This window comes from Loxodonta africana, chromosome 17 (genome assembly GCF_030014295.1).
Source record: "Loxodonta africana isolate mLoxAfr1 chromosome 17, mLoxAfr1.hap2, whole genome shotgun sequence".
NCBI classification, from domain to species: domain Eukaryota; kingdom Metazoa; phylum Chordata; class Mammalia; order Proboscidea; family Elephantidae; genus Loxodonta; species Loxodonta africana.
Genome location: NC_087358.1, coordinates 4,918,967 through 4,934,207, shown reverse-complemented (window position 1 = coordinate 4,934,207; position 15,241 = coordinate 4,918,967). Strand labels below are relative to the sequence as shown.

The 15,241-nt window shown below is 40.9% G+C and overlaps 1 protein-coding gene across 11 annotated transcripts in view; it reads left to right on the top strand.

The window, feature by feature from the left end:
• FRY (FRY microtubule binding protein) overlaps positions 1 to 15,241 on the top strand; it is a 401,382-nt gene that overhangs the window by 261,740 nt on the left and 124,401 nt on the right. For all 11 annotated transcript variants that reach the window (XM_064269940.1, XM_064269933.1, XM_064269932.1 and 8 more), the window contains 9 exons: positions 1,012 to 1,271; positions 1,820 to 2,012; positions 2,832 to 2,956; positions 5,140 to 5,197; positions 7,562 to 7,653; positions 8,101 to 8,273; positions 10,304 to 10,464; positions 12,016 to 12,126; positions 14,595 to 14,749. In XM_064269940.1, coding sequence (XP_064126010.1) covers positions 1,012 to 1,271; positions 1,820 to 2,012; positions 2,832 to 2,956; positions 5,140 to 5,197; positions 7,562 to 7,653; positions 8,101 to 8,273; positions 10,304 to 10,464; positions 12,016 to 12,126; positions 14,595 to 14,749 — 1,328 coding nt within the window. The remainder of the gene's footprint in view (positions 1 to 1,011; positions 1,272 to 1,819; positions 2,013 to 2,831; positions 2,957 to 5,139; positions 5,198 to 7,561; positions 7,654 to 8,100; positions 8,274 to 10,303; positions 10,465 to 12,015; positions 12,127 to 14,594; positions 14,750 to 15,241) is intronic.

The following is a 15,241-nucleotide window of genomic DNA, read 5'->3' as shown; positions in this document are numbered from 1 at the left end:
GCCTGATAAAATGATCTATGATCTAGTTGGTTCTAAATTCCGTAAAATGCTGAAGCTATTCAAGACAAGTGTGTTTCAGAAGCCGTGCTAGTTTTTCCTTAGGTGTTTTTACCCTATTAAGGACTCATGAGGAGTTTGGGGAATTTTTTTTTTATACTTGTGACATTTTAAAATAGTCTGATTTCTGATAACTTTAATTATATTTTACAGGAGAAGATGAGGTTCAGAGAAATTAAGATATATTGACCAAGGTATAAACCAAAAACCCAAGCAGGGAAAAAAAAAAAGTCCGATTTCTATTCCTATAGTGCAGGGTCGCTATGAGTTGGAATCAATTCAATAGCAACTGGAATACTGAGTTTAGTTCTAAATAAATGCAATACATGGATTTAAAAAAAAAATTATGAACCACATAGATCAATAACTTTTCAGCATCTTAAAGTTGTAGGCTCATGACCAAGATTAAATCAATGTTATCTAAGGAGCCCTGGTGGCTCAGTGGTTAAAGCACTTGGTGGCTAACTGAAAGGTCGGCAGCTCGAGCCTACCATCTGCTCCATGGGAGAAAGATGAGGCAGTCTGTGTCCTTAGAGCTTACAGCTTCGGAAACCGTATGGGGCAGTTCTGCTCTGTCCCACGGGGTTGTTATGGGTCTAAATCAGTGCCACAGCAGTGGGTTATGGGTTTAACGTTAAGTATTTCTTCAACAAGTATTGGCGACTGTCTTCCGGGGATCATTGCTCAGCGGTGTGCGCCATGTAAAACTGGACAATGTCTGACCCTGTCCTTGAGCTTTGCACTCCCGCTGTGTACCGCTGTCCTAGGGAACGCTAATGAGTACACAGCAAGTCCTCATACGGTAAGTACAGGATAAGCGCTCGGATGCAAAGCCATCCCAGTGCACAGACAGTGGGCAAGGGCATGTGGAGAGAGGAGCGTTGTGGCTAAGCCATGAAGAGGCCATATGACTTACAGGTGGCCGTGGACTCACTGCTTGTCTCTTACCTGCAGGCCACCTTGCCACTGACCCACAGTGTGGATCTGCAGTGGTTGGTCGAGTGGAACGCAGGCCTGGTCAACAGCCATTACGATGTGAAAAGCCCTTCCCACGTCTGGATTTTCGCCCAGTCTGTCAAAGACCCCTGGGTGCTCTGCCTCTTCAGCTTCCTGCGGCAGGAGAACCTGCCCAAGCACTGCCCCACAGCCCTCAGCTACGCCTGGCCCTACGCCTTTACTCGGCTCCAGGCGGTGATGCCTCTCGTGGACCCAAAGTAAGGAGTCCGTGGGTTCCCTGCCCATCTGCTTGCTCTACCAATTGCCCTCTAAATTTTCAGCTTGTATATAAGCGTTTGGAATGTTATAATCCTCCCTAGTTTCCACCCAGAGGCACCTTGGAATAAGGCCTGGCAATCTACTTCCAAATTATCAGCCACTGAAAACCCTGTGGAGCACAGTTCTACCCTGACACACATGGGGCACCATGAGTCAGAGTCAATGTGACAGCAGCTGGTTACTGGTAGTTTCTGAACTTCCTCATTCGGAATCCTCAATATTGGGTGAAAACAGATCAAACGGTCCTATTGAGAGCTAATCATTTCCTTAACAATCAGTATGACTGACTGTACAATCTCAGACCCTCTGTGGTGAAAGGGACCCTAACGTTCTATTCAGCTGCCCGTCCAGTGCTTAAATTGCCTGTTCAATAACCTTGACGGAGTATTCTTCAACTCTATCTGCCCATTCTGATATCTTTATTTAATAAGTGACATTTAAAATCAGGAACTTAGTTTCCGTCTTGTTTTCAACTCTGTATTTCTAGCAGCCCAATCAATGCCAAGAAAACCAGCAGTGCCACCAGCAGCGGAGACAACTACGTTACCTTGTGGAGGAATTACCTCATTCTTTGTTTTGGAGTTGCGAAGCCCAGTATCATGAGCCCCGGTCACTTACGAGCTTCCACTCCAGAAATCATGGCGACCACGCCTGATGGTACCGTGAGCTACGATAACAAGGTGACATGCCATGCTTCAGAAGAATTGTTCTCTAAGGCTTTTTTAGCTTGTTTGTCTGGAGTTCGCAGTGGACACTGTGCTGTGCCTGCCGTCTGGACTGTATGGGGTCAAATTTTCACCCTACACATTTCTAAAGCCCCTTGAGCATTCATGTGAATAATTTATCCTTCCTCCCTGGCAAGTGGGAAGCAGAAGATAACAAGAAGTTATCAAACTTGCTTCAAACCTTACAGTGACTTGTATTAATTTATTAAAATTCCTTGAGGCTTGATCTGGGTCCTACATACCACATCTCTCTCACTCCTCACTAAGTATTAGCTTATTTGAAAATTAGAGATAGTTTTGTAGGTTTAAGTGGTTCATCATGCTTGATAAAGTAGGGGGTCCGCAAAAAAGAGTTAGACCCTCAACGAGATGGATTGACACAGTGGCTGCAACAGCGGGCTCAAGCATAACAATGTTTGTGAGGATGGTGCAGGACTGGGGAGTGTTTCGTTCTATTGTGCATAGTGTCGTTATGAGTTGGAACCAACTCGACAGCACCTAAGAACAACAAGTGATTCATGTAAAGAAGGCTCTTAAAATAAAAAATATTCTTTAGAATTTGTGTCCCAGTAAGACGTGCATCCGTTGTGCGGTGTTAAACTCATGGGTTGTTTTTTTGATGTTGATTGGTTTGTTTTTCTGTTTCCTGAAACGTTGGCAGTGCTCTGGGGTGTGGTCCAGTGCTTCAGAACGGTGATGGTGGAATCCTGTTTGGGTTAGGGAACCCTCAGTTAACTCATTGCCTCTCTTTCACTTTACATCAATTCGTTTCAGGCCATAGGCACCCCGTCGGTGGGCGTTCTGTTAAAGCAGTTGGTGCCTTTGATGAGACTGGAGAGCGTTGAGATCACGGAGTCCTTGGTCTTGGGATTTGGAAGAACAAACACCCTTGTTTTCAGGTACAGTGGCCTCAATGAGTTGCTCTGGATGCGTGTGTGCTGCGGTGACGGTGTTTCTTTCTCTAACTTGGGTTTGAGTTTGCTGTCGGTGGTGGCCTGGGGGTGTATGGCTCTGTGTGCTCCCTTTACATGTTTGTCTTGTTGTGCTTTCCTCGGCTGATATCCGTGTAACCGCATTTCTTGCAGCTACCTCGCATTTAGCTTTCAGTCACTGCAACTTCAATGGCACCACTCAGATTGTATCCTACTTGCAAGCTTTGTTTTAGATCAGTGAAATAGGCGCCCTGGTGGCTTGGCTGCTAACCAAAAGGTCAGCGGTTCAAACCCACCAGCAGCTCCATGGGAGAAAGACCTGGTCATCTGCTCCTGTAAAGATGACAGACTAGGAAACCTTTTGGGACAGTTCTGCTCTACACGTGGGGTCACTATGAGTCAGAAATCAACTCAACAGCCCCCCAAAACAACAACAACAAAGATTTATGGACATTTTAGAGGCTGTTTAAAAGGTCTGTTACATTATCCTTGATAAAAATAATTGTGGGTTCTGTCTCCCTGAGCACCAGTTACCCAGTGCTTAACAGGTTAAAACTTAAGACAAAGAGTCATACATAAATACTACAGGAAGACGACAATAACAATTCCATAGAATGACCTAACATTCTTTCCCAAAGAACCTACAGCTTTTTTATAATTCTTAGTCTCTCAGTATTCCCAGAAGTAGGTAAGATTGTACAATTGACTAGCCATGTGGATGTAGGAAACGTAATTTCTCTGGGCCACGGTTTTCTCACATGGAAGATTGATATAATAAATAAAATTAGAGAATGTGTAGCTCTCTAAAAAAAAATTGGTATAATAAAAAAACCCAGATGTGTTGTGAAGATTAAGCATGGAATTGCACATGGTAAATATCTGGCAAAGTATAGCTGTTAGGCAGAGGAGACCGTTAGTGTTATTCCCACTGCTCAGATGAAGAAATTCTAGCATCTGATTCACGTTGCAGACGTTGAGGGCAGAACCCAGGCTTGCCTTCTCTCGGTGCAGAGTGCCATAGAGTGTACCTTCTGTCCTTGGATTTTTCCAGAGGGTGGCGTCTAATAGCACAAAGCACCCTAATAGAAAGTAGGTTTTCAGACTTGGCACGTACCGTAGACAAAATACTGAGACACTAGTATGGTTACAGGCAAGGTCTCATCATTTTGTCTGCTTTAACGTACCAGCTCAGAAATTATCTCCTAAAGAAGACAACCAATTAGATGAAAACAAAACAAAAAAACCCGTTGCCATCGATTCGATTCAGACTCATAACAACCCTATATGACAGAGTAGAGCTGCCCTATAGGGTTTCCAAGAAGCATCAGGTGAATTTGAACTGCCGATCTTTGGGTTAGCAGCCAAGCTCTTTACCACTGTACCACCAGGGCTCCATCAATCCCGTCAATTAGATACCCGAAAAAAACCCACTGCCATCGAGTTGGTTCTGACTCATAGCGACCCTATAGCAGGTTTAAAACAGAGAATTTGAAATAATGAGGACAGGTGTATATGTAATAGTAGATATACATAAATGTGATCGAGAGTTTTGTTTTTATTACACAGAGAAAAGCTTTCAATGAGAACCTCAATACTATAGCACTTGCCATAATTTATATTTATCTTATGGCTCAAATAAAAGAATTTAGGTCCGAAATTCCAAAAAGACCATTTTAAAATAAACTACAAGTCAGTCCCCTGAGCACAGGTCCCAAAGGTAGTGACATAGTAGTTGCACCTGCCTCTTTTCTTGCAGCTGGACTGAAAATTTCTTGTCTACAGGGATTCTGTTTTGGTTATCTTCAGTCCCATACTTTGTAATAGAGTGCTTTGAAGTTAGTAAATGCCTGGTAAATATTGTTTATTTAATTGTTCAGATAGAATTTTCTGCCCTGGAGGTCTTCAGAACTTTAAATGAAAATCAAACCAACAGATATTTATTGAGCAGAAGTTATATGCAGAGCTCGGGGCTTACTACCAGTAATGCAAAGATTGGACCAATACCTGTCACCTGCTTCACCAAGAGACTGGCAACTAGGGAAGCCAGAAGCAAAATATAAAGGCAGACAATTGGGAGTGAATGACTATGTTTGGTGACAAGTTTGGTGTCACAGCAATGGATTTTAAATGCTGACCCTTTCCCTCCGTAGAGAATTGGTAGAAGAGCTTCATCCATTGATGAAAGAAGCCCTAGAACGAAGACCAGAGGTAAGTTTTTTGTTTGTTTGTTTGTTTTCTAATTTAAGTAATTAACACCTTGGTTTATTTGGACAAGGAGTTCCTGGGTGATACAGACAGTTAACGCTAACAGGAAGGTTGGAGGTTGGAGGTTGGAGTCCACCCAGAGGCACCTCAAAAGAAAGCCTGGTGATCTACTTCCCCAAAAATCAACTATTGGAAACCCTATGTATGGAGCACAGTTCTACTCTGATACACATGGGGTTGTCTTAAGTCAGGGTTGAATCTATAGCAACTGGCTGGGTTTTTGGTTTTATTTGGACAGTGGTTTCCCCTAAGGAATATAAACATCCAAATATGCTTTTAACGATGAATCTAAATTTTTTTAACTTCTGTGATTTTTGTTATTTTCCAGTATTTACTGAGTACTTAGTATAATATGGTTCCTATTTCATGTCCTAAGGAGCCCAGGTGGCACAGTGGTTAAGCGCTCAGCTGCTAACCAAAAGGTTGGAACCCACCAGCAGCTCCACAGCAGTCTGCTTCCATGAAGATTTACAGCCTTGGAAGCCCTATGGGGCAGTTCTCCTATGTCCTGTAGGGTCACTATGAGTCAGAATCGACTTGACGGCCCTGGATTTTTTTTAATTTCATGTCCTAACATTATAAGGGAAACCCTGGTGACGTAGTGGTTAAGCGCTATGGCTGCTAACCCAAAGGTTGGCAGTTTGAATGCACCAGGAGCTCCTTGGAAACTCTATGAGGTAGATCTACTCTGTCCTATAGGGTTCCTATGAGTCGGAATCGCCTCGACGGCAACGGGGAATGGGTAAACATTATAAGAGCAAAATGACTCAGCCATGTATGTGATGTTATGACGCTCCTTTCTGGGAGGCTTAGGAGTTGGCATTGAACTTGGGGTTTTAGTTTATTTTCCTGGTTTTTTTTTTGTTTTGTTTTTTTTTTTTTTTGAGGGGGAGGTGTTTAGGGAAGGGAGAGCTTAACCAGGAGTTAGACGGTAAAGAATACTGTTTTTCCCAGTGCCCATATGAAGCATTTCTCTCAACATCAACTTCCCTGAAATGAATTCCGTAAAAGATAAAGTTATAATGTACTATAATAATAATAAAAAAAAAAAAAGACTAAAAAGATAGCCTCCCGTGTAGTCGATATAAGAAATAGAAATTTTTCGTTGTTGTTGTTGAGTGCTGTCAAGTCGATATCAACTCCGAGTGACCCCATGTGACAAAGAAGAACTGCCCCACGGGGTTTTCTAGGCCACTAGGGCACCTCGTTTTTTATTATAAGAACGTGTTTATGTGCAGTCGAAGGAGGCCTGGTGGTGAAATGGCTAAGCACTCGGCTGCTGACTGAAAGGTCAGCAGTTCAAACTACCAGCAGCTCCGTGGGAGGAAGACCTGGGGATCTGCTCCTGTAAAGATTACAGCCTAGTAAACCCTATGGGGCAGTTCTGTTCTGTCATTTGGGGTTGCTATGAGTCAGCATCGACTCAGCAGCACACTTGACTCTGGGCTTGGATACCACCAGCAGTGACTATTTTATAACACACGTGTCTGGCGTGAGTGGTTGACAAAGAACTTAGCCGTCTGAATAAGAGCAAACAGTGTTACCTCCAAGACCAGAGCTGGCGGGATTCTTAGTGTCCCATATTCCTTTGGCGTAGTGGTTTAGCACTTGGCTGCTAACCAGAAGGTTGGAGGTTCGAATCTACCAGCTGCTCCACAGAAGAAAGATGTGACAGTCTGCTTCTGTAAATATCACAGCCTAGAAAACCCTATGGGGCAGTTCTACTCTACAGCAAAGGGGTTGCTATGAGCTGGAATCGAAATGATGGCAACAAGTTTTACATTCCCTCCTACTTGCTTTAGATGCTTCCGTCTCAGCGACCCTGGGCACAGCTGGGAAACAGGGCTTGTTAGTTCTGAGCACTTCCGTCTTATAAATATTCATTGGCCCACTGGATGATCTGTTCCTCTTATAGCCTGTAATAACAAGCATTTTCTCTAAAGATCAGGAAGAAAGAAAAATAAATAGATTTTGTCCTTTATGCTTAGAAAATTGTAAATGGCAAGATTATGCCTTTCCTCACCATGACTTTCTCAAGCAGAGTTAACACTGTTTTGCCCACGTCTATTTTTTTTTTTTATACCTGGTGTTGGAAACCCTGGTGTTGGAAACCCTGGTGGTGTAGTGGTGAAGTGCTACGGCTGCGAACCAAAGGGTCAGCAGTTTGAAATCCGCCAGGCGCTCCTTGGAAACTCTATGGGGCAGTTCTACTCTGTCCTGCAGGGTCACTATGAGTCGGAATCGACTCGACGGCACTGGGTTTGGTTTTTGGTTTTATAACTGGTGTCATCACCTCTTTCCACACAGAACAAGAAGCGCCGAGAACGGCGAGATCTGCTAAGACTACAGCTCCTTCGAATTTTTGAACTTCTGGCCGACGCTGGTGTGATAAGTGACAGGTGGGGGGTCAGAATCCTTCTGAGGTCCTCTCTCCTCATCGGACTGGTCCTTTGTCTCTCTCTCCCTTCCTGTTTTTTCTTTTCATTGAATACATCACTTCTAAATTTTGTTCAGAAAAGTCAGAAAAAGCTTGCCTCCCCTGCTGCCCCCCATATCCTACTTACACTGGATATATGTAGGTCAGGAACAAATTCAGTGGTGAGTTCTGACAGGGAATCCTATTTTTCGTTAAGTGCCCACTACCGTATTTTTGTACCGTGTGCTGTTCATGCATTTTTTGCCAACGAAGCAACTCCCCCAGCATTTATTTTTGTAAGTGCACTGTGCCAATTTCCACACATCATATGTGTGGGCACGTTATTTACGTGGGTGTGTTGTTTGCAGAAAAACACGGTTCTTTGATGTAAAAACTAGCTGTCTAAAGGCTTGGCTTTCCTTTATTCCAGCACAAATGGGGCCTTAGAACGGGACACGTTAGCCCTCGGAGCTCTGTTCTTAGAATATGTGGACTTGACCCGCATGCTTCTAGAAGCTGAAAACGATAAAGAGGTTGAAATCCTTAAAGATATCCGGGCGCATTTTAGCGCAATGGTGGCCAACTTGATCCAGTGTGTTCCAGGTACAGCAGTGTGTCGCTGCAAATTCCCTCTTGTGCTTGAAAAACCGTTTGTGGTCTTCCTTTCTCTGCTTGCTTCTTTAATCCCACCTGGCCTCTGTGCATCTGGGATGGACTCTTCATTTATTGTGAGATACAGTAAAACCCACAAAAGCCAGAACCTGTGCAAGGCGGATAACTGTCAAAGAAGGAAAATGCAAATATTTTCCACTAATAGAGGGCGACAGAAAAGTGGTGAGACGACACCCTGTCAAAGCCAGAAAGCTTGCAAGACCCAGAAAAACAAGTCAGCCTTGTCGAGTTCCGGCTCTCAGGTTTCACTGTATCTGGAAGTGTGTATGAGAACAGATTGGGGTAATTCAGCACAGAATGATAAGGGAACAATCCGAATTAAATTTGGCTTGGTGCTTGTCATTATTTCAACGTTTGGGTTCCCATCTGAAAATGTACGTATGCGATTTCTATGGGAAGGAAGCAGTTCAGAGGGAACATTTGTTGGAAACGGCTTCACTGCTCCACATTGTCTCGTTGTGCTGATGTGTGAGCATGTGGTGTGAGCAGCATGTCTGCGTTCTGCCAACCCATTCAACACATTACGTAGAATTCTTTATACAGTGCAGCCCGGGAGAGGCAGAACTCAACGGGACTGCCTTGTTTTTCCATGTCACGCCTGATTTTCACCTTTGGCAGGGCGAGGTCTTACCGCTTTTCTATCCTGCATTTTAGTGGAAAATATTTGAGTTTTCCTTCTCTGACATGTTTCCACCTTACACAGGTTCCAGCTTTCGCAGGTTATACTATAGCTTAATAAATTTTATGCTTGATTAAATATTACATTATCAGGTAAATGGATTTGATGCATTCTCAACCAAATAGAAACATAAAGAATAAAAATAGTCTGTGCTGTATAAAAATTGATGCTTTTAATTAAAACTTTCTGGCATAATTAGAAAAGTGGCAACTCAATGAATGTTTCTAGTCTTTTGTTATTTTGACGCATAAATTTTTTCTTACCAATCCCCCTCATCTCTGAGGGCCTTACTAATTTAAGGCTTGAATTGATTTCTTCAACTAAAGGAAAGTGTATTTAAAATAGACAGTCCATGCATTGTATTTCACGGTTCTTCCTAAAGCCCTGCAGCGGGCAAGAAAACAGTTCGTATGGAAGCCGCAGCTGAGGGGAAGTTGGTGCAGTTTTTCTACATGTTGATCAGGAAACAGTGTCTGGGGGCCTGTTCCTCTCTCTTTCCCGCTCTGAGTCACAGTACTATTGACTGCAAACTGAGGAGAGGGAAAGAACACACTTGAAAAGAAAATTAGCCTTGATTTTTTAAATACATGTTTCATTACCTAAAGAAAACAAGTTAGACAAGAAAAGGAGAGTCAGGAATAGAAGAAGGACATGAAATGTGTGACTAATTGCCTCCTTTGCCATGAGACCAGAAGATTTGGATGTTGCCCAGCTACATTACTGAACATTTCAATCAAAGATTCTATCCTGATCAAAACTGGGGAGGGGGGGTGCAGGACAGAATTTCAAATTCTGATGGTATCCAGCCTTTCTGGAGCCATTGAGGCTGGATGAACCTATGAAACTATTGTCCTGAGATAATCTTTAAACCTTAAACCAAAAAATAGCCCCTGAAGTCTTCTTTAAACCAAGCAACAGTTTAGCTTAATTTAAAGAATGTCTGCCTTAAGCATTGTGCTCTTTTGAAGAACTATCTATAGATCAAATTGACAACAGCAACTCGAAAGGTTAGATAGGAAACTTAGGGTTTGTGTTAATGGGGGAGAAACAACTCAGAAAATGAGGGTGAAAATAGTTGCACAACTTGAAGAATGTAATCAATGTCACTGAATTGTACTTGTAGAAACTGTTGAATTGGTGCATTTTGCTGTGTATATTTTCAACAACAATTACAAAGAAAAAAGAAAACTTGAGTTAGGACTTGATGGAGAATAGTGATACGGACTGTGCCTGCTGTCCTTTTCCATCTAGTCGACGCTTTGCGCTTTGTTTTTCTCCCTAGTCCACCACAGAAGATTTCTGTTCCCACAGCAAAGCCTGAGGCACCATCTCTTCATCTTATTTAGCCAGTGGGCGGGCCCCTTCAGCATTATGTTCACCCCCCTGGATCGGTACAGTGACAGAAACCACCAGATCACAAGATACCAGTATTGTGCTTTAAAGGTGGGCACCATTAGACTCGCTGTGTGACTTGTCAGATTGATGGTCTTACCGTGGCTTAAAAGAAGGCTCAAGTATATGACATGACATGTTGTTATATGATATGATTAATGTGATACGATGCAATATGACATGATATATGATATGATACCATGTATGATATGGTATGATATGATATGATGTGATGTGATACAGTATATATGATATGATATGATATATGATATGATATATGATATGATACAATGCAATACAACACAGTGCAATACATGATATGATGTGATTTGATCTGATAAAATATATGATACGATATGCACACAGATATAAATACATAAAATGCCTTTAAAATTTCTAAAATATACACACTTTAACATAGATACATTGATAGATATTTATAAATGTGTAACTATTTCATTTGGGCTCACAACATCAAAATGCAAAAATTTTCCAAGCTCCCACTTTTGTCCAGTGTCTCTCCTGCGTGAGAACTGCTTTTGCTCTTTTATCCCTTAAGTAGCTGACTTGACAATTAATTTCCAACAATAAAGAAAAAAAAATTAAGTTTGAAACCTGCTAAGAGCTGTATTCCCTTTGTTTTAGTCTCCCCGTACCCTAGAAGATTGCCAGAGATAAATTTCCACCCTGTTGGAGTTGTGTAGAACCTTCAGAGGCGTGACTCTTTACAGCCTAATTTCCTTTAGGAACTCAACTGTGTTTCGACTCTCATATATGCCGTATGACTCTCACACTGGCTTTTGACTCAGTAGAGCCCTGACGTTCAGCTGGGCCTGCTAACTATGAAGTTAATTGGGGTACCCTCCCTCCTCTCACCTCCTCCCTTCTTCTCCCTCTCCCCTTCCCTCCCTTGCTTCCTGCATCCCTCTTCCTTCCCCCAACCAAAGAAACTAGTTTTACATTCTTGATTTTAACTTTGACCAAAGGCTGATCATAATTTTTTTACATTTTGTCATTTCAGTTCATTAATCAAATATTCATCATCAAAGCAAAATTTGAAAAGTCATGTTTGTAATCAGAATTCACTCACTTGAAATCGTTGAAGAAACGTTTATTTTAAATGCTGGGAAATGATCATTTTGCTTTAAATATCTTACTCTTTCATCGTAAAGATTTGTTGTAATCACAAAAGTACATGTCTGCAAAGCTAAATTTGTTAGTTTTTGGCTCTTTTTGTGTGTGTGTAATATATTTTATTTAAGTGAACATATCCAAAATAGTATCATTTCAAGACGTAACCAACACGAACATTTATTAATGAAATGTTTTACCTTTTTAATGCCTTGAAACCAGTGTGAAACTCCAAGTGCTCCAAACACTTGGAGCACACCTACATTTGGACCATCTACATTTCAAGGTTCGGCAGCAGAGTTTTTAACTCTTAGAAAGAGACCCAAAATTTGGAATCCATTTTTTCTTCTTGAATCCACTAAGGAATTCTTAAAAAATATTGTGGAAAATAATGTCTTTAACAAAGTTAGTTGCATGCCATTACGTTATTCTGGGTTTCATTTCCATGTTTTGTTGTGTTTTTGTCATCAGGCAATGTCAGCAGTATTGTGCTGTGGCCCCGTCTTTGACAACGTGGGTCTTTCCCCCGATGGCTACCTATATAAGTGGCTTGACAACATTCTGGCTTGTCAAGATTTACGAGTAAGTAAATTTTTTTTTTTTTAATGGTCTGACTGAGACTAGAAGGACCCTGGAGGTCCTGGTCCCCAGACCTTCTGTTAGCCCAAGACAGGAACCATTCCCAAAGCCAACTCTTCGGACAGGGATTGGACTGGACAATGGGATAGACAGTGATAACTGGTAAAGGATGAGCTTTTTGGATCAAGTAGACACATGAGACTATGTTGGCATCTCCTGTCTGAAGGGGAGATGAGAGGGCAGAGGGGGTCAGAAGCTGGCAAAACGGACACAAAAAGAGACAGTAGAGGGAAGGAGTGTGCCGTCTCATTAGGGGGAGAGCAATTAGGAGTGTAGAGCAAGGTGTTTATAAATTTTTATATGAGAGTCTGACTTGATTTGTAAACTTTCACTTAAAGCACAATAAAAAAGATTTATGAGTATTAGCCAAAAATACATTGTTTTTAAATGTCTGTGGCCTTCTGCCTCAGTTGAGTTACTGAGATACCTAAGCATCATTCTCAACCACAATCTCTTCACACACCAACTACAGAAGGGTAGGTTTATGTGCTGTTTGCTTTATACTATGTTGTGTAAGGAGCAAAAAAATGACCATAAACTGAGTCATGAAGCAGATCTCAACAAAGTTCAAAGGGCTGAAATGATACAGGGTATGTCCTCTAATCACAGTGAAATGAAGCTAGTAATCAATAACAAAATATATAATTAAGAAGTACACTTCCATACTGGAAGCAAAACATCCAGAAGGGAATTAACGAGAAAGATAAAACATTGTGGAAAATGCAACCAGTGTCTCTGCACAATCTGTGTGGTAATTGTTAAACAGGAACCTAATTTGCTGTGTATACTTTCACTGAAAAATAAAATATTATTTATAAAAAAAAAGTATTCTTCCAGTTAACCAGTGAGTCAAAGAAGAAATAGCAATGGAAACTGGAAAATTTTTTTAATTGAAGAATAATGAAAACACTGCATACTAAACTTGTGGGCTGTAAATAAATGCAAGCTTAGAATGAAATGTATAGCATTAAATGTATATACTGTTAGGAAAAAAAAGTTGGTGATCACTGACCTAAGTATCCATCTCAAACAGTTAGAAAAAGAATAATGTGTCAAATCCAAAGAAAGTAGAAGGAAGGAAATAATAGAGATAAGGGAAGAAATGAGACCTAAAATTTAAAATGTAATGGAAAGAATCATCAAAACCAAAAGTTTATTTTTTAAAAAGAGTAATAAAGTAGATAAATCCATGGTAAGGCTGATGGAGAACAAGAGACAGAGAGAGAAGGCTCATGCAACCAAATCAGTAACATAAAAGGGGCATTATTTCAGACCCTACAGACATTAAAAAGTCAAATAGGAACACCTCTGTGCCAATGAACTTGAATTTTTAGGTAAAATAGACAAATTTCTTGAAAAACACAAGAAGAAAAACTCATATAATACAAGTAATAAAGAAATTGACTCTGTAATTAAAAATCTTCTCACAAAGAAAACTTTAGAGCAGATGGTTTTGTGGTGAATTCTACCAAACATTTAAGTCGTAAATTGCATTGAACAAAGAATGTAGCAAAAGGAAATACTTCTCAATTCATTGTATGTGACCAGCATAACCTTGATACCAAACCTGGTAAGAACATAGCAGGAAAGAATGCAAAAACCCCGAAAAAAAATCAGAAAATTTAATTCGGTAATATATTTAAAAAAAAAAAAAAGATGATTCATGTGACAAGTTGAGTTTATTTAAGAAATGCAAGCTTGGTTTAATATTCAAATACCTATCATTTTGTTAGTATAGTAACTATATTAGTAGAATAAAAAGGAAATACCATATGATCATTTCAGTAGATACAGAAAGAGCATTTTATAAAATTCTACATTCATTCATGAGAAAAGCAAAACTAAGAATATAAAAAGAACGTTCTTAATCTGATGAAGAACATCTGAAAAAGAAAGGGAAAAATCCTGCAGTAAACACCATACTTAACTGTGAATAGTGAAAGTGATCCCGTTGAGATTAGAATTTATCATTTCTGTTCAACATTTACTCATGATCCTAATCAATGCATTGGGAAAGAAAAAAGAACATAAGATATATGAATGAAAAGGAGGAAATAAAGCTCATTATCCACAAATGACACAGTTGTTCATGTAGAAAATCCAAAAAAAGTCTATAAAGTGCGATACAATGGTTAAGTGCTCTGCTACTAACCAAAAGGTTGGCGGTTCAAACCCACTAGCTGCTCCACGGGAGAAAAGACCTGCCAATCAGCTCCCGTAAAGATTTAAAAAAGAAAAATTCGGCCTAAGAAACTCTATGGAGCAGCTCTGCTCTGTCCTGTGGGGTCACTATGAGTCAGAATTAAAGACAACAGGTTTGGCTTTGTTTTTGTTTTTTTACTTGATTCCGTATCTTTTCAAAGAATATTCTTTCATTAAATATGAATAATTGATTTGCTCCCTGTATTCAGGTTCATCAGCTTGGCTGTGAAGTTGTCGTCTTGCTCTTGGAACTTAACCCTGACCAGATAAATCTTTTTAATTGGGCCATTGACCGATGCTACACAGGCTCCTACCAGCTAGCGTCTGGCTGCTTCAAAGCCATAGCGACTGTGTGTGGAAGCAGGTATGTGTGTACTCCTGAAGAAGAGAGGTAATGGTCAGCGGTGAGGGCAAATGTCTTAGTTAGCTAGAGCTGCCAGAACAGAAATACTGCAGCCAGGTGGCCTCAACAAACAAATTTGTTCTCTCATAGTCTAGGAGGCTAGAAGTCCAAATTCAGGGCACCAGCTCTAGCGGAAGGCTTTCTCTCTCTGTTGGCTCTGGGGGAAGGTCCTTGTCTCTTTTCAGCGTCTGTCCCTCGGCTCCTTGGTGACCGTCATGTCGCATGGCATCTACCTTCCCCCGTCTCTGCTTTCTCACCCCCTTGCTTAATCAGCTCCTTTTATATCTCAAAATAGATTGATTGAAAACACACCCTGCACGAACACTACCTCATTAAAATAACAAAGAAAATCCTTTCCCAAATAGGGTTATAACCATAGGTTTAAAACCCCAAAACCAAACCCTTTGCCGTCGAGTCAATTCTGACTCATAGCGATCCTGTAGGTCAGAGCAG